The 20,422-nt window shown below is 39.0% G+C and overlaps 1 protein-coding gene and 1 pseudogene across 1 annotated transcript in view; one reads left to right on the plus strand and one right to left on the minus strand.

Annotated features, from left to right (window-relative positions):
* Window positions 1-7,686, minus strand: part of tbc1d10ab (TBC1 domain family, member 10Ab) — a 60,824-nt gene extending 53,138 nt beyond the window's left edge. Inside the window, exon 1 of the mRNA XM_072587558.1 lies at window positions 7,374-7,686. Coding sequence (XP_072443659.1) covers window positions 7,374-7,597 — 224 coding nt within the window. The 5' untranslated portion in view covers window positions 7,598-7,686. The remainder of the gene's footprint in view (window positions 1-7,373) is intronic.
* A 49-nt stretch (window positions 7,687-7,735) lies between these two features.
* LOC140488009 (large ribosomal subunit protein uL10 pseudogene) lies at window positions 7,736-17,701 on the plus strand (annotated as a pseudogene).
* Window positions 17,702-20,422: the final 2,721 nt, after the last annotated feature.

A 20,422-nucleotide genomic window follows, 5' to 3' on the forward strand; every position in this document is an offset into this window, starting at 1 on the left:
GTTTGCTAATTTTTTCTCTTTCCGGTCTCAACATTGTTGTCAATTGTAACCCCACACTCTAGTAAACATCAAGACAAGAAAAGCCATGTTTCATTTCAGGACATCTACTAATCCAGGAGTAGCCTCAGGTCAAGAAATTTCAGAAAACTGAGGTTCTGCTTTGAATTCAAACCCTTACAATCAAACCCCAATACAAATAATAGTTAATGAAAACAAAAATGGAGCTGTGACCATGTTGGCATTTCCTCTTTCAAGTGCACTTTGTGGAAAAACTGAGCTGTTCACAAACCCTGCATTCACTATCAACAATTTGTACAGTAACCGGGGACAAGCGTGAAAAGTTCTTTGCACAAGCTATTCACTGCAAGCTCAAATGCTTATAACACATCTGCCAATGCCTAAACCACAAGCTGCCAAGTATAAACTTCACAAAACTCCTTTGTTAATGGATGATGTTAAAAAGTTACAAGTGAAAATCTTCAGACTTTGCTGTGGTATGAATAATGCTTCAGTAGGATTAAAACCAATTTTCAAAGGATTCATCATTTAATTTGTTACAGTGGTACTATGGAACTCTTAACCAACCGTTCTAATTTAAGAACACTCAAGAAATCCTACTCCTTCATTTCATTCCCCAAGGATCTCCCAACTACAGATAGAATCCATCAATCAAAGTGCATGAAGGAGTTAAATCTTGTGGACTTAAAATCTTGTAATCTTTCTAATGAGGTATGTTGGTCAGACATGGAACATTTTGGGTACATTTTTTAAAGTAATTGCTGTAAAGGGCAATTTTGAAAAAGGAAGATAATGCTTTGAGCTAGGACATTTCAGAAGCTGCTTCTGATTCAGTGTTACATTGCCAGAGCCATGGCAGTAGTTCTGGTTATGTATGTGAAATGGGTTTTAGCTGCACTTCAATTAAATGTTGGAAGAACACAGCAAGCAAGGCAGCACCACATGCAGAAGTCGACATTTTGAGTGTAACTTTTTTACGCAGAGAGTGATATCTATATGGAATGAGCTGCCAGAGGATGTGGTGGAGGTTGGTACAATTGCAACATTTAAGAGGCATTTGGATGGGTATGCGAATAGGAAAGATTTGGAGGGATATGGGCCAGGTGCTGGCAGGTGGGACTAGATTGGGTTGGGATATCTGGGCGACATGGACGAGTTGGACCGAAGGGTCTGTTTCCATGCTGTACATCTCTATAATTCTATAACCCTGCTTCTGAGTTACATCCAAAATGTTGACTTCTCCACCTCCTGATACTGTGTTCTTCCGGCCTCCTGCTCGTCTAACTTTAAATTCCAATATCTGCAGTTTTTTTGTATCTTCAATTAAGTGTTGGCAATGGCTTGGGAGCAGCTCCAAGGATTTTCTAGTCATACGATTAGACTAAATCTATTGATGAGGAGAGAAAGTCAGGTAATGTCAGTTCGGCTTTCAAGCAGTCTTCAGATGAGACACTGTGCCGATGTAAATTAATAACTAAGTGCCCATGTAGGTCAGTCATAACATCACATTCACAATTTACATCCCACTTTCAAGGTTAAAGCTATTTCAAAGTTATGTGCATCTAACACCAAATCCCTATCGATTCAATGGATAACGATGGATAGATCTGGATTATGCATTACAGCTCAAACCCATTGACCTGTGAAAAAGGATGATTTTGATTTTCAGGCTGATATGACTTACCCTAAATTTCCAGACTATTGATTAATTTATATTCTGATGGGATTGGATGTAATATTCGTTTATATGCTACCTTTGATGTAGTAAAACATATCAAAGCATTTCACAATTCAAATTCAGTTTTGAGCAATAACAACAGTGAAACTAAGGGGATACAGCAAATATATCAAGGTGAAAGGGTGTGTGAAATCAAAATTACTTCAGTAGCCAAGTGCTGGTGGCTCAGAGGATAAATGCAAAGGTTAAATTTCGAAAAGGGAAGAGTCCAACAGTTGTACATGGCTGGAGAATATGAATGTAGCTAGGGAAGAGATTTATACCTTGTCATTTTAACTTAATGTATAGGCAATACCAAATAAACTCTACAATGATATGGTTACAAGTCAATAGGACTTCACGAAGAATATAATGTGATGAGAGAAATGTGGGTTAATTGGTATTTATGGAGGATGAAATTTAGGAGGCTGGCAAGAAAGCATAGGAAGAAAGCTTGGAGATGAAAAGGCATGTTTGTGGACTTCAACAACAGCAAAGACAAACAGTAAAGCAGCACTGATTAGGAGGTACTGTATAGCAAGGACAATGAAGAATGCGATTAACTCCTCAGAAGATTCCTTACCACAACGATCTGGACTGCTGTCATTGGCACTGAAACAAGACCAAAAGATTTTGGACAGATCAAGAATTCACAGAATTGCAACATTCTGGAACCTCCAGAGAGACAGGAGGTTTGGACCAAGTCAGCAGTCGAAGAGGAAGGAATGTTTAGGGGTAGGCTTTTAATTAATAGGTAAACCCATGAAAGTATACAACAACTAATACTTTAGATAAGAGTTTTCAGGTATACTTAAGTATGTCAGCAGGAGGCTGGAAGAACACAGCAAGCTTGGCAGCATCAGGTGGTGGAGAAGTTAACATTTCAGGTATAACCGTCCTTCAGGACTGGGGTTGGGGGTGAGGGGAACTGTAGATAAAGGGGAAGGTTGGGAGGAGGGATGAAGCGGTGAGGTAGTGATAGGAACAGCAGAGGATGATGTTAACGTATCAACCTAAGCAGATCCTATTTGACAGAGGGAACTGTACTCTCTCTTGGCCTAGCTAGCCAACATGGAGCTAAATGGGTATAATGATGTGAAGTTTACTGGAAGTTCCTGCTTTTTCCCAAATTAGCAACACCCAAAAGAAATCCTGTGACACTCCATACAAGCACCTAAATATCACTTTTTGTGGTGAAAGCCACCTATGAGAATACACTCAACACACAGTCTACTCTGCCATTCAATGAGATCATGGCCAATCCAAAAGCCCTCAACTTCACTTTTCTGTAACCTTTGACTAAAGAACTGATTAAAATTATGTCTCAGCCTTGAAGATACTTGATGAGAACCTCAGCTGTCTTCCACAGATTCATTACTCTCAGATAATAAATTTCTCCTCTTCCTTAAATATACAACTGCTTGTTGAGGTTATGTCCTCTTTCATAGTTCAAGTCTTTTTTTCCATTTAAATAATTTCAGCTCCTCTGTTCTTCCTGTCAAAGTACATAACCTTACACTTTCCCAAATTATGTTCCATGTAGAAAGTTTTTGCCTACTCATTTATCCTGCCTATATCCCTCTGCAGCTGATAGGCTCATCATTTGCCTTCCCACTAATTTTTGTGTAATCTGCAGACTTGGCTATACTTCATCCCTAAGATAGTTGTTCTTGTTTTAAAATAGTCAAACTTACATTCAGTGTCCCGGTTTAGTCTTCTTCCATCAATTTTTTTTTAAGAAAATGAAGCAATTACTGGACGAATGCCAAAGCTTTGGATAACGATAATCTAGGCCTCCTAAATAAATATGTGAAATGCAGGTCCATTATTTGCACATTGTGTTCTTCAGATCATTAGATGGAGTCACTTTCATTGCTTTTGTTTAAATTGTCACTTTGGTCAAAAGAATGATCGGTGACTGGGAAATTAATGTTTCACTAGTAACAGGACTGTCCAATTAAAAACTATCTACAGGTGTAATGATGGCAACACAAAATGCGTACTTAAGTAACACCCATGTTCAGCAATTAAGCAAGCAAAAGAACTGTCAACAAATCAAAAAACACTTGTACAATACATCACTTTAAGATGACACCAAAAAGTAACATGCTTATAATGTATGAATTGCACAAAGACATGCTCATTAGTTATTCAAGTCACTGATTCAAAAGGTTTAACTCAAGGTGCCATCCATGGCTTGAGCAGGACATCTCAATGAAACACAAGGTAACACACATTGTCAGAGATATTATTCTTCATATGAAGGGTGCAATTGCTTATTAATGTGGCCATTGAAGCTCCTAGAGCAAAGAGCAGGGAAGGGAAATCTCCAAAAGAACGAACTAATATTATTCCTAACTAGTAAAACAGATTAGCTGGTCTTTCATATAATTGCTGTTTGAAAGATGGGCTGTGAACACCACTGCATAAGATTATAAGAACTAGGAATAGGAGTAGGCATTCAACCCCACAATCCTGCCTGTCTATTCTTAAAAGATATTGCTGATCTGCCTCAGGCCTCAACAACTCCTTAAATCCAGCTCTCCATAACCACAACTTCAAAAATCTATCTGCTGCTTAAATAGGTAGCGATAGGAGTACCACTGCAGGACAGCACAGTAAGAGTATTGCAAAATAGATCTCTGACCCAATCATATTCAGTTCCTTCAATGCTTGCCATCCATAATATCAGAGTGGGTCAAATCACTGAGGTCTGCAACGTACAGTTTCAATCATAAACCTGTTATATAAATCAAGGAGTCCATGTTTGCCCAAACTAAGATTTGGGCAACAATCAGGCTTGGGCAAGTACAATACAATACCAATGAGTGCCAAGCATCAACCATCAATAACAGAGGTCACAACTGGCTAGACAAATACTGTGGCTTCAGGACAAAGTCAGAGGCCTGGTGTTTGGCCACAAGAGACTCACGTCCTGACTCCTGAAGGCAAATGAACAAAGCTCCATATCTGTCTTCCTAAGGTTAATTTAATGACAATAGCAAACTCCCTTCCAAATCTCACACTACTTTGGAAAAATATGCCACCCCTTCAGCACTAGGTCAAACTCTTGGAATATTCGTCCTCAACATTGTACAGGTGCCATTATCATAGGTTTATACAGTTCAAGATAGTAACTCACTATTGCTGAAAATGTGTTGCTGGAAAAGCGCAGGTCAGGCAGCATCCAAGGAGCAGGAGAATCGACGTTTCGGGCATGAGCCCTTCTGGAGCATCTCTAGTCCTCACTTTCTCCTAGTAACTCACTATTGTTTTGGGGGCAATTAATGCTAGCCCTCTCAGAAACACCTATTTAATTTTTTAAAAAATTCTTCAATACACATCTACCCATTTACAAAGACAAGATAAATATTTAAAAATTGTTTTCAATATTACATTAACCTATAATGTACGACATTAATGTTAACTATTACTTGCTAGAGTACATTATCTTCAAAGTTCAAAAAATATGCACTCAACCTATGAGAGAATGAAGGATTTATAAAACCATATACACATTTTGTAATTGGGTTTTACTTTTATATTTCATTTGCTATATCATGGTTGCTTCTAATTTGCTATTGCAGCCAGTTTCTTTGTGGCCTATTCAGTCAAGTTTGATTGCCTTAAATAAAATTTCCAAAGTCTTTGCCGAGAATTCCTATCCTTGATGACTGAATGAAGATGGACAATTCTATTCACTTTCCTTCTGTCATTTAAAATTCACTGAAAGCAATCTAACACAGTCTCGGCTACCTGGTGGAGCAGCATAGCATGGATACATATATTCTGTAATCATTGGCTGACTCAAGTTTCAGATGGCAGGTGTGGCTCCAATGGTTTGTCCCAAACAAAGAGCAAATTGATCAAAAGATTTGGAAAGGACCATTTAAAAGCACCTTTCTTTTGTAACCTCAACACCAATATTGACAACAATCTGGGAAAACCTATAAACCAAAAAGTACATGAAAAGGTTGGAGTGGGGAAAATAATTAAATCTAGAACAACCCTTGCACAAAATGGGATTCCACTAATAATATTTCACTAGTTCGCCTCAGAGCTCAGTTAAGTATTAGGTATAATTCCAGATTAGAGCAATATTAATACCTCGCTGCCAAGGTAATGTGTTATGAGCCACAATGCCCCTGCATTAAGGAAAACACTTGCATTTGATTCAAATTTGGAAATCACTTGCAGGTAATTGCACACATGTGGCTTACACTATGATCAACTTTCCATTTCAAAAGAAGAATGCAGCCAATAAACACATTAGTGACCATTCCTGATTTGAATGAAGGTAAAAAAGGCCAGAAAGGAATCAGCACAGGTGAAATAGTACAACAGAAATTCACATTAACCTATTGTTAGTATGGAACAGGAAAAGGAGAAAAGGGAACCAAACAATGTTTTGTTAAAATGTGGGAAGTGGCTGTGTGCAAAATTAACTCCCAAAACAGTGACTACACTTTACAACTATTTTCTTTGCTGTAAAGTGAGACATCAGTGAACTTGAAAATTGCCATCTTTCTGGTTTGTTTCTTTTAGTAATGGACAAATTGACTCAGACTGAATCCGATTACTCCACCTAACTTACTCATTTTCCAATACAGTCAACTCATAATACAATAATTCTACAAGACTACAATTCAAAAGAACGTTGTGTTCAAACATTTTACTTGACTTCAGAATTTCTCAAGAGGAATCAAGTCCTGATTTTGGAAAAAAAAACTATTTCCATTTTTGTTTTAAATGTGGAGTAGCTTTGCCATATTAAACCTGAGCAGACCACCTATATACAATTCCCACTCTTCAACTTTACCGTCATGGACCTTCATCCAAGGGATGTTTAGAAAGATAAGCTATATATCTGATACCCAGATTCTGTATTACAAAATTAAAATCGTCAGTTATTTAAAAGTAATAAAAAAAAACACATTTACAGAGATTTTCGAGTGTATGTGTGGGAGCTTTCTACCACAAGAAACAAAACACTGAGCTCAACATGAATTTTCCAGACTTGTTAGGGTTAAGCGCCAATAATTCCCACGTCATCACCATAACTACTTTGAGAAACATTGCTGCATTTCACTGCGGTTTTAAGAGCTTTAATATTCCCCATGGTATCTTTTTCTCGAGCTTTCCCGAGTGACTCGGATTCGGGTTTTTACGATTCAAAAAGCCCCATTATTCGGCACCAATAATTGCTATGTTTACAACGCCAACGGCTTAAGGGATATCCTTCGTGTTTCTCCCCGGGTTCCCTAGGGATGGAATTGCTAGTTGTTCTCCCATCCAGTCAGTTGCCAGATTTTGGGCCCTTTTTTTTGCACGTACCCCGCACTGTGTTCAGAAAAACATGTCACTTTAATCACAAGAAGGCACATTTTCCCTCAGGAAGTACAGTAGCCTGAGGGAGGCAGACACGAAAAGTGTTAGACCGCTTGAGAGGTGAAAAGAAAAGAGACTTGGAATTTGCATCATTGACATTGGACCACACAAGGGAGGGAGCGAACTGAGGAAAGTTATGTAAAACTTCGAGCTGCCTCCGCGCTGTAACTGTGATTTCTGTGGTGGGAAGGAAAGTTTGGATCGTGGCCCGAGCGCTGGAAAGAGAAGAAAAAGATTCCTTGAGACTCACAGGTCGCCTGTGTACTGAGCACCGCCGACAAAGCCATACTTGTCGATCTTCTGGTCCCCGTTGACAAAGCCGTTGATCTCGGAGTCGGAGCCGAGCGAGCTGAGATCGCCCCGGGGGCCGGAGTCGGGATCAGCATCAGCCGCCAGGCTCTCGGTCGTGCCCCTGGGAGGTGACGCCGCTTCAAGCGCCGTGTTCGCCAGATCGCCGTCCCGGCTTTTCTTCATGGCCGTCGGCGCCTGGGCTCGTCGCCAGCGCGGAACGAATGTCTCCTACTCCACCGCCCCCAGATCCCCGGGGAACGTTCCACCCGGGACTCGCTTCCCCCTCCCCCTCCACCCCGCCCCCCTCCTCTTCGACTCGCCGTCGCCGCCCGTACTCTCAGACACTCCCCGCACCGCTCGAGTTTCCCCGGCTCTCGCCGCGTCGCTCTCCGCACTCCGGTTGCATAGCTCGCTTTTTCTTTTTCTTTAAATAAAAAGACAAACCAACTGCTTCGATACCGAGAATTGGGACCCTCAAGGTAATCAGTTACCCCCCCGCCGGTCACCGACTCGCAAAAGAAACCGTCCCGCTGATGGGGGAGGGGGTGAGCGACCGCGCATGCGTGGTCTGCGCACTCGACCCCGCCCCCATCTCCAAGCTCAAGGAAAATTGCTTCAGGGCATGTTGCTGAAATAACAAATCACAGATAAGATTATCTCCACTTTTGCAGCACACACATACAAAATCCAAAGCATCTGAGGCAGAAAATAGCATCCTGACTGATGGGAAAGTTAATAGACAACAAACGATCCCCCTTACAGATACACAAAACCGAACTGCCACATTTCATTTTGCAAAAAATTGATGAATAATTTTCGCAACTTCTTGTATTTTCAAATCGCCAATTTCCCTTAATGTTAAAGCCACTCGTTTTCTAAACAAACGCAGTATGTTCCAGCTCAAAATCCTGTCAAAATAAACGAAATCGAGAAGGATAAAAATCATCGGAAGAATTGCACCCACGCATTTTAAAATAATCTCAGGAAAAGATTGCAAAGATATGCTTTACTTGTTAGAAAAGGGTTTAATACTGTATTACTGGTCGAGATAACTCTTGAAGATGAATAAAACACCTCCAGTCAGCTTAACTGGTGTTAAGAAAAAAAATGCGATTAAAAGAAAATAACCATAATAATGCATGGACAATCTGAAATTCAAAATTGAAAATCATATTTAACCAACCTATTGAGATGGGAACAGAATGAACAGGCCGTTGGGATGTAACAAACATAATTTATCTGTTTTTCAAAAGGTCTTCAATATAGTGCCCTTAACCGAATGAGGAGAGGTAATACAAAATAATGAGGCAACCAGAAGAATAGATTTTCAATAGAACTACAAGATGAAACAGTAAAGTTTTAATGTGGTCTTCAACTTATTTTCCAGGCAGGATGATGCTAACAAATTTTTGCTGAAACAACCTCATTGATTTTTGTTTGGAAATCTTGTTTGGAACCAGTGCAGCCCCTTTTCACATTTATCAGAAATTCCAAAACCAGACCATCCCATGACCACACAGAAATTCAGACCTTAGATTCCAATTTTAAGATCATATTTGGTGTCCACATCAATGTGCTCCATGAACCCAACGCCAACTTTTCCAGTGTTGCAGTACAGACTGGGTGTAAAAGGCAGTTATTCAAGGTAAGTGGCAGAAGATGGAAAGTGCTGTTCCACAAGGATCACTACTGCTGGGCCACCACTGCTTATAATTTACATTAATGGTTTGGATTTTGGAATCAAAATCACAATATCTAAATTTACAAATGGCAGCAAACTGGGGAGATACCCTATATTGAGATGGGAATTGAAACAAAATGCAATTATTACAGAATGGGCAAATAATTGGCAAATGAAGTACAACACAGATAAATCTGAAAATATACATTTTGGTCAGAAGTATAAGGAGGTCACATTACTTGGAATATGAAAATATATTGTAATGCAAGTTCATTATCTAAATTCATTATTTTGAGGACTTGGATTCTAAAGCAATGATAAGCGAGTTTTTGGATTTCAATGTGATGAAGGTCTGACATTTTTTTAAGTAAGAGCCAGAAATTCATTTGAAACATTGAGCTAAAAAAATCTTAAAACAAAAAAAGTCTTATGACTTAATCTATATAGTGTTACGACACAGGGTAAACCCCCCTGCTAATTTAAACCTGTAACACAGAAAGGATTTACTCCTTGCAGTAATGTGTGAAAATTTGAGAGGCCAAGAACTAATTAAAGTAAGAATTAACAGCTTTATTTCTTAAAGTATAACAGAGAATAATTAACAAGCAACTATTTACAATTCTTTCCTTTAACCTATCTTTCACTTTCCCTTCTATAATACTGGTCCAATTGGCCTAATTCGATGTTGTTTTTTGTCTCCAGGCAACCAGCTACACCAGCCCCGGACTGAAAGGTTATATTGTATTTTGTTCAGAACACTTGGTGCTGTCAGGTAGTTGTGCCAGCTTTTAACTTTCTTAAAGGTACAGTAACACCCACATCTTCATAACAATAGTAAGATATTTGCTGCTTATTGTTGACTTGAGTTTTAAGTATCAAAAAAGAGCAGGCCACAGAGCCTCAAGAATGTTGAGCTCAAAAGACCCAAAAAAGGGCAGTTTGGTTAATGTAAGTCTTCAGACCAACAGAATTGGAAATAAGTCTTTAGTGGTTTTACTATCTTCAAACTAGTCAACATCAAAGAAAAATCAGAGTTAGCCTGGTTTTATGTCTTGAGGAAAAACTAAGAGAATCACACCTGGTGAGTGTGCGGAAAGTTGCCAAAAGGAAACACTTGTGACGTCATCTGTTGGATAAGAAATTTTAAAGTGAAAATATGATCTATACTTCAAATTGGTCTCTTAAGCTTCTGGAATCTGACCTATCTAGCATGTTATTCCATAAACTGAAATGATAACATCATGTGAGTAGAGAAACAAAGAGATCTCAGAGTAAAAATACATCATTCACGGATTAGAAAGGCCACAACATGAAATCTTACCAAAAAAAGTGAAAAGTAGGGACATCACGCGAAACTTGTATGAACGCTTACTTAGATCACACTTAGAGGATTATATGCAATCCTGGGTGCTATATCATTAGCATTGAAGAGAATGAAGAGAAATTGCAAGAATGATACCAGAAATGTGAGAGTACACATATTGGAAAGGACGACCAAGTTGGATCTCTCTTTTCTTGAAAAAGGATAAAAGAAAATCATTGAAGAGGAGAGTGTGAATTGAGGACCCTGATCAAAATCTTCATAATGTTGAATACCTCTATTGAATCTCCACTTTATCTTCTCTGCTTTAGAGTGAATGATCCCAGCTTTTCTAATCAGAATACATAACTCAAGATACAAGGATGAGGAGTATTACGCTGCTTACTCATATCTTGAAGTTAAATTTTTACAGAAAACTTATTCATTACCTCAAAATTTAAAAGTTTGACTTTGTGTTTAAGTCATTCAATGACTCCATCCTCCTTCTTTCCATAGCCTTTCAGTCTTTCTCTATTCCTTGGACATCTACTTCTTTGTCTCACCATTGGTGGGAACATGTAAGACTTAATTATTCTGACAACAAATCAATATCCTCCATATTAGGGCCATTATACAGATGATACGAAGCAATCTTCACTAATTAAAAAATAATTATTGTCGTTGGTGGATACAACATTGAACATAGTGCTGGTAATACAAATGTAATGTACTACTACAATAATTATGGTGGACTTCAATATAAAAATGGACTGGGAAAATTAGTTTGGTAGCAGGTCTCAAAAAACAGAATTCACAAGATGTTTATGAGAGTTTTTTTTAGAGCAGCTTCTGGTACAGCCCACTTGGGAACAGACAGTTCTGGATTTGGTGAATATGTAATGAGGCAGACTTGATGAAGGAGCTGGAGGTGAAGGACTCTCAAGGGGCAGTGACCATAAAATGAGAGACTTCACCCTGCAGTTTGAGGGGGAGAAGAATGAATCAAATGTAACAATATTACAATTTAGTAAAAGTAACTACAATGACATGAAGAAGAAGCTGGCCAGAGTTGACTGGAAGGGAAATCAGTGGTACAGCGATGGAAAGAGTTCCTGGGGGTAATTCAAGAGGAACAGCAGAAATACCTCCCATGGAAGTCAAAGCATATTAAGGGGGAGGATGAGGCAACCATGGCTAACAAGGGAAGTCAGAAACAGCATAAAAGTAAAAGAGAAAGCATATATGTGGTGACGATTAGTGGGTAGCTAGAGGGTCAGGAACTCTTTAAAACCAGCAGAAGATAACTGAAAAAGCAGTGGAGTGGGGGGAGAGGTGGTGCAATAAATACTTTGCATCAATTTTCACAGTGGAAGACACCAGCAACATACCAGAACTTCAAGAGAGCCGGGAGTAGAGGTGCGTGTAGTGACGATCACGAAGCAGAAGATGCTGGGGAAGCTGAAAAGTCTGCTGGTGGATAAGTCATCCGGGCCAGATGGATTACACCCTGGAATTCTGAAGGAAATAGATGAGGATATTGTGGAGGCATTGATGGTGATCTTTCAGGAATCACTGGAGTCAGGGAAGGTTCCAGAGGACAGGAAAACGGCTAATATAACATCCCTGTTTAAGAAGGGAGGCACGCAGGAGACAAGAAATTATAGTAGTGTAGAGGAGAGTAGCTTTTATTTGTCATTTTGACCATTTACAACTGATACAGTAAAAACAAGACAGCATTCCTCCAGGACCAAGATGCTACATGGACAGCACAAGCTACTAGAACATACACAGGGCAGCATAAAGTACATAGAAGTGAAAAACACACAAATTACAGCGTATAAGACAATGATAATCATTAGACATTGTTCTAGCAGCAATTCAATGTCATGCAAAGAATTTCAGATGGAAAAGAGTTTGATCATACAGTGTTAAGGAGCCTCACGGCTTGGGGGAAGAAACTATTGCATAGTCTGGCTGTGAGAGACTGAATGCTCTGGTATATTCTGCCAAATGGTAGGAGGGAGAAGAGTTTGAGTGAGGGGTGTGTGGGGTCTTCCACAATGCTGTTAGTCTTTCGGATGCATGTGTGGTGTAAATGTTTGTAATGGAGGGAAAAGAGACCCCGATGATCTTCTCAGCTGTCCTCACTATGCGTTGTAGGGATTTACGATCTGAGACGGTGCAAATCCAGAACCAAGCAGTGATGCAGCAGCTCAGGGTACTCTCAGTGAACCCTCTGTGGTGAGGATGGAGGGTTGGGAGGTGGACTTTCCTCAGCCTGCACAGAAAGTAGAGTCGCTGCTGGGCTTACTTGGCTATGGAGCGGGTGTTGAGGGACCAGGTGAGATTCTCCACCAGATGAATGCCTAGAAATTTGGTGCTCTTCACGATCTCCACAATGGAGCCGTCAATGTCCAGCAGAGAGTGGTCTCTCTGTGCCCTCCTGAAGTCAACAACCATCTCTTTTATTTTGTCCACATTCAGAGATAGGTTGATGGCTCTGCATCAGTCCATTAGTTGCTGCACCTCCTCTCTGTATGCTGATTCATCTTTCCTGCTGATGACACCCACTACAGTCATGTCATCAGCGAACTTGATGATGTGATTCGATCTGTGCATCAGGGTGAACAGCAGTGGACTGAGCACACAGCCATGGAGGGCCCCCGTGCTCACTGTGATGGTGTTGGAGATGCTATTTCCCATCTGGACTGACTGAGGTCTCCCAGTTAGGAAGTCCAGGATCCAGTTACAAAGGGGGGGTATTTAGGCCCAGCAGACTCAGCTTTCCAATCAGGTGCTGAGAGATGACAATGTTAAATGCAGAACTGAAGTCTATGAACAGTAATCTGAACTAAAACAGGCCATTTAGTCTGACCTCAGTCATTAATAAGAGTTTAAGAGTCCATTTTTAAGGGATAATATTGCAGAATACTTGCAAGTGTAGGATAAAATAGGACGGAATCAACATCACTTTGTCAAAGGGAGGTCATGCCTGACAAATCTGTTAGAATTCTTTGAGGAGGTAATGAGCAAGTTAGACAAAGGAGAGCCAGTGGATATGATCTATTTGAATTTCCAGCAGGCTTTTGACAAGATGCTGCCCAGGATGCTTCTGAATAAGATTAGAATTTATGATGTTAGGGGCAAGGTACTGGCAAGGTTAGAGGATTCCCTGACTGGCAGAAATAGAATGGAGATACAGGAGTCTTTTTCAGGATGGCAGCTGGTGACTAGTGGAGTTTCGCAGAGGTCAGTGTTGGGACCACAACTATTCATGTTATACATTAACCATCTGGACAAAGAAACTGAGAGAATTGTTGCTAAGTTTGAAGATGACACAAATATAGGTGGAGAGGCAGGTAGTGCTGAGGAAGCAGGGAGGTTGCAGAAGAACTTAGACAGGCCAGGAGAGTGGATAAAAAAGTGGCAGACAGAATATAATGTGGCAAAGTGTGAGGTTATATATTTTGGTAGGAAGAATAGAAGCATAGACTATTTTCTAAATGGGAAAGGCTTTGAAAAGCTGAAGTGCAAAGGGACTTGGGAGTTCTAGTTCAGGGTTATTTTAAGGTTAACATGCAGTTTAGTTGGTAATTAGGAAAGCAAATGCAATGTTAACATTCATTTCAAGAGGGCTAGAATGGAAGAGCAGAAATGTACTGCTGAGGCTGTGTAAGGTTCTATTCAGACCATATTTGGAAGATTGTGAGTGGTTTTGGCCCTTATCAAAGGAAGGATGTGCTGGCATTAGTGGGTGGCCACAGGAGGTTTACAAGAATGATCCTAAGGATGAAGGGCTTGTCATATGAGGAGCAGTTGAGAACTCTGGAGTTCTGTACATGGAGTTCAGAAGGATGAAGGTGGGGGTCTGATTAAAAATTATAGGATAATGAGAGGCCTAATTAGAGCGGATGTGGGAACGATGTCTCCACTAGTAGAAGAGACTAAGACCCGAAGGCATTACCTCAGGGTGAAGAGGCATCCCTTTAGAACTGACATGAGGAGAGTGATGACTGTGGAACTCATTGCTGCTGAGGGTTGTGGAGGTCAATTCATTGAGTGTATTTAAGACAGAGATAGATAGGTTCTTGATTAGCAAGGAGATCAAGGGTTACAGGAGAAGGCAGGAGAGTAGGGTTGAGAAACCTATCAACCATGATTGATTGATGGAACAGACTTGATGGTTTGAATGGCCTAATTCTGCTCTTATATCCTCTTGTGTAACATATGGTTACTTTCATCCACAATATTCTGGAAAAAAATTGAGCTTATACTGAATAAAGAATGTGTGGTTAGCAAGAAAAATGTTAAGATACTTGAGTAAAAGTGATCTTTGTGATCAATGATTAATTCCAAATTGCAGAAAGATTTGCCTTCCTGTGAATTATATGAATCAGAACAGTACTGTTACATGATTGATAAGAAATTAAACAAAGACAATATAGAGAATACAGTGTGTTTGTGGTATATATATTTGCAGTTATTCAATTACATATTGTCAGTGCACCATTGCTAATTTGCCTGCTTGCTTTCAGCATAATACATCTTATGTTATTTAGAAGTATGATTACCAATTTTAACACAATTACTTTGTGCCATATCTTGAAGTCATATTAATCTCAATCAATGAATTCTAAAGCTAAATACTTCAAATAAACCTTTGCATCAAATCAAATATGCAGTAAATATTAGTCACAGAAATATATTTTAAAAACCTGCATAGCTGTTTCTGTTTTTTTGACTTTCCCTGTGTTATTTTCCTTCACTAGTTCCTTTGATCACACTGCTTTCAGAAACAGGGAAGCTAGACGGATCTGTTTCATGATATCCCCAAAGGATGGCAACCCTTCTCAGTCTTGGCTATTCCATTGAAGGAATAATTAAGCAGTGCAGGGAAGAATTCCACCACTGGATTCCCTTCCTCTCTAAAATTGGCAAAACAATGTAGAAAGGCAAAACACTGTTTTATTTTCAGCAATTCATGCTTTAAAAAGGTAGCCAGTTCTAATATGTATTGCCAGTACCTTTCTAACTTAAAAGATAAATGTTGAAAATATTACATTATAACATAAATATTTTAACTTTATAATATGCTAGAAACTGAGCTAATCACATCTGCGGTACTGAAAAGACAAAAAAATGTTGGAAAGTGCTCCATCAGAGGGAACAAGGCAAATTAATGAACTGTGAAAAGTCTAGGATGTCTAAATCTATTCTTTTGAAATCATGGAAGAAATCAAAGGGTCAGCCATTATGAAGCTATTTGTTTTGAATAATTACTGATATATATTCCTGTGGAAGAAATTGCCACTTGAAAGGTATTGACAGACTTTTCTTTATCTGTTTATGGGATGTGGGCATCACTAGCATTTACTGCCCATCCCTAATTACCCTGCAGGTAGTTAAGAGTCAGTCATATTGCTGTGGGTCTGGAATCACATGTAGGCTAGATCAGGTAAGGATGGCACATTTCCATTCTGTAAAGGACATAGTGAATCAAATGAGGTTTTCCACAATTTTGATCTCAGATTTTTATTGGATTCAAATTTCTCTGTCCTCCCTATGGTGGGATTTGAACCTTGGTTCCCAGCACATTACCTGACCTAATGTCACTGGATTAAGAGTCTAATGATAATACTAGACAAGGCCATCACTTTCCTTGGCTCCTGGCACCCAGCTGAGACATCTAAAAGCTCAGCCAATTGCATAGGAGCCAAGGGACACAGAGAACACAGAAGAGCATGGAAGCAGATTAGTATTAGAGAAATTATCTGCAAAGATAGGGCTAAGGGATTTGTGAAAAAGCTAAATTAGCTTCTAATTGGTTCAGTGGTATGGTGTAATTAGGTTTGTCCACTGGCTTTTACCAATCCTTGCTTATAATCACATGAATTATTTTCATGAATAATGAGCTATTAACTGGAAAAATAAGTGCTGAGCTTTATTTTGAATATACAGAAATAATTAACAGTTTGACAAATTATATTTTAATTATGCTTTGGACTTGGCTCCTCCTGCAGGAAATTCCAACAATAACAGCCACATTATGAAAATATTTCTGTCCAGAGCTCAAGTAAAACCCTGTCTTTAAACTAGTCTATGGCAATCTTTGGAAACACGTAAAGATGCCCAGGGAAGACAGAACTATGTGGAAATCCAACTATTTTTTGAAAACTTCAGAAAATGTTGGATCCAGACAGATGCAGTATATCCTGATATTGCTGTGCGGTAAGGTTATTGCACTTATGGACAAAAATACCATGATATGCAAAGCCATTTGAGGCCATCTGGAGAACAATCCTGCTCTAGGAAAGCTTCTGCCACATATCTGTGACCTACAGCTGTCCAACAGAGTGCCAGCTGATTTACATGCTGTTGCCATTGTCCCTTGTGAAGTGACTGTGCCATGTCAAAGATGTCTTTATTTCAGGCTTTGGGTTGCATCACTAAGATCTTCAGAGTTCCCACTGAAATTTTGAGTGATGTACAACTCATCAAAGTCAGTAACAAGCTGGGAGCCAGTGAAGCCACGATGCTGAACATGTTGATCATCTCTCCCTTCTCCTCTGATCTTGGTGATCATGCAAATTTATGACAATGGCAGTGTGTCACAACCCTGAGGTCCTGGATATCACTGAAGAAACTCTGCAGAAATGTTTCCTGAATAGAGTTTGCAACGTGATCATTGTATTCCTGCAAATTGGTTATCCAGTCATTGCCTCTGTACCATACTCCACCATCAACAGCTACAGGATGGTGCTGACTATTGCTTTAGAGACAGACTACTTTTTCCCATTAGCTGAAAACGAGAAGGCCCTCCAGGCTGATTTGTTTACCTTTGTGGCCCCTGCGGTTGAGGCTGTTGCAGCTGCTGTCAAAGTGAAAGTGAAGAAGCTAAAGAAGGAAGTCTGAGCAATTGGATGATGATATGAGCTTTGGTTTGTTTGATTAAAACCCAGCTGGCCATGCCTAAATAAGTCTTGCCAAAATAAAGGAACTTATTATTAGAAAAAGAAATTAAAATACAGTCTATTTCAGGAAAGGAAGAAACTGTATAGTTGGGACCAGAGCCTGTTGTCTGCTTCCTAATCCACTGCCAACTATGCAAATGAGCCTGTTCTTGCCAAGAAGACCAAGGAAAATGGTGAAATGTTCTTTCTTTCCTTCTCATGATTTTTCTTTATAATACTAGAAGACAACAGACACTGCTTAATATTTTTAAGTGTCTCATTACAAATGTGTTCAGGAGTGTTATCCCTCTGTGTTTCATCAATAAAGCCAATTTCCTCTCATTTGTAGTTCTTATTTTATACCTGATGTAGTGTTGTTCTAAAATAGTCTCTTAAAATGCCTAATAGAAGCTTGGCAAAGATCATGGAAAATATGAACTGTTCTTGTAAAACTCTAACATGAAAACTTCAAAAAGGTATTAAGTATAAAGCAAGACTTCAGATGACATTCAAGGCACTTGTTTTCCCTTGATGTACGGGTTTTTTTTTGTAAACTTTATAATTTTGATTAATTATGTAATTTCAAACTTTTTGCATATTATTTTCTTTTAATGCATTGGTAGGTGTTAATTCTACATTTAATGCATACATAACTTGTTAAACAAAGTGTCATGATTACAATCAAAAATTGAAAATTAGTTAGCATAGTGACTTGGTTCTACACAGGATATGATCTTTCATTGCTTAATACACATATCTTATCTGCCACTCACTAAAGTAAGCATTTTAAGTGTGAAAATTAAATGGTTTTCCCATTGTATATTTACAATGACATCTCTTACGATAGACTAGAAGAAAAAAGCCTATGGAGATTATTTCATATTACCAAAACAATACTGCTTTTCCCATTTGACTACTTTCTGAAGTAATAACATTGATGTAGCAGTGATCTTTTCACATTGTAAACTAATACCCAAAAGATAGTGGTATTTTGGCAGTCTCGCAAAGGGTGGTTCCAAATAGAGTTACTTGAGCTAGTTATGCTTGTATCCAAGTACTTAATACTTGTACATTGGCAAAAATCTAGGAACAAGTCACTTGCTTATCAGTTTGGAGGATACTGAGGGAATGTGAATCAATTTTAACATTTTTAAACAAATTTTAAAAAAGTATAATCAGTTCTACTTCACTGAGTTACTGTTCAATTATTTAATTATTCAGACAGTGATGTGTGAAGACACTCTTATTAATAACAGGAACTAAATGTAGCTTAATCATATGGTTCATTTAAGACTACCTTGTACATAATGGAAAGTTTTCTCACACATCAGAATTTCAAACCACTGCATTATTTTGCAGAGGTATAACATCCCATGTTCTCTTCCTGATTTACCCCCCACCCCCTCACCTATCTCTATTCCTGAAGAGGTTGCATCTTATTGGGGTATGGTCTAATGACAACCCTTCATATTTAAACTAGATGGTGAAGGGAAATAATTATTTTTCACTTCCCTTCCAATCAATTCTCTCATCATTTATGCCTCCTATGTGTTTCTTCTTTATAGAATTTCTCAAACTGATTTTTAAAATTTTTCAAAACAGAGCATATGCAGAAATATTGAAGAAAATATTACTAGGCTAGACACAGATTCTGCTCAAAAGAGCTGCACAGGGTGGATACATAGTTACTGTCTAGGAGTTGCTGCAATTCACATGACTGAGATAAATGGGTTATGCCCTTATTTAGCAAGTAGTATAGTCTCCAGCTGGATTGAGGGGACAAGGCATTGGGATGGATGGCAGCCACTAAGACTTGAATTTTATTACACTGTATGCCATTTACACCCAAATGATTCACATAAATCAAAACTTCCTTGTCCTTCTACCCAAACTAAATTGTATTTCTTTAAATGTTTGTCAACCTACCGTTATTTTGTATTGATCTAATAAAACAGTTTTGGAGCTTCTGCAGTTTGTGGCATTGAGAAAGGCTGGAATTTCTCTTCTAACTGCACCTTACTTCGGTAAAATTAATAATTCTGGAATTGAAAATTGCCTTCAGAACAATGACCATAAAGCTCGTATCAATTCTCATAAAACCCCAGGTGGTAAACTTGCTGTCCTTACCTAGTCTAATCCACATGTGACTCCAGACCCAAAGTAATATGATTGACTTAGTTTTCTTTTAAAGCAAAATGGTCATGCAAACCACTCGGTTCAAGGGACAATTAGGGATGGGCAACAAATACTGACATTACAAGCAATGCCTAAATCCCACAAAATAATTTTTAAAATTTAATATATTTTAAGGCGTTTGTATATAGTTGAAAACTAGAATAAACAAAGCAACAGTATGTTAATGTGAAGGATCATTCACAATAAGGTAGACGAATTAGCAGTGTAAATGGACATAAGTGGTTATGATGTAGTTGTGATTTCAGAGACCTGGCTGCAGGGTTACCAAGGATGGGAACTGAACTTTTTTTATTTAATTCACTTGTGGGACATGGGTATTGCTGTTTTGCTAGCGTTTATTGAGTGTCCCTCGTTGCCCTTGAGGAGGTGGTAGTGAGTTGTCTTGAACTGCTGCAGTTTGACCCACAATGCCCTTAAGGAGGGAATTCCAGAATTTTGGCCGAGCAACAACAAAAAAATGGTAATGTATTTCCAAAAGGATCCAAGGTTTGTATAAAGATTTGTAGCTTGGGTGTCGATTGTCATGATTGTGGGTACGTTCACCGAGCTGGGAAGATAATTTGCATATGTTTCGTCCCCTATCTAGGCAACATCTTCAGTGCTTTGGAGCCTCCTGTGAAGCGCTGCTGTACCTTCTCTTCTGGAATTTATTTGGTTCCATTCCTACTGCTTCCGGTTGCCTATTCTGATAGTGATGCAAAGACTGGAACAAACAGCCCTCCCACAAATCCAACTCTAGATCAGATAACATGGACGACAATTTTTGGAATTATTAAGAGGACAGAAATTGAGAACACATACGGATCATCAACATCATGCTCACAGGAATCAGATTTACAAAAGAGAAGGAAACCAACAATCAACTCCCGTTCCTGGATGTG

Source organism: Chiloscyllium punctatum, chromosome 17 (genome assembly GCF_047496795.1).
Source record: "Chiloscyllium punctatum isolate Juve2018m chromosome 17, sChiPun1.3, whole genome shotgun sequence".
Classification (NCBI taxonomy): Eukaryota; Metazoa; Chordata; class Chondrichthyes; order Orectolobiformes; family Hemiscylliidae; genus Chiloscyllium; species Chiloscyllium punctatum.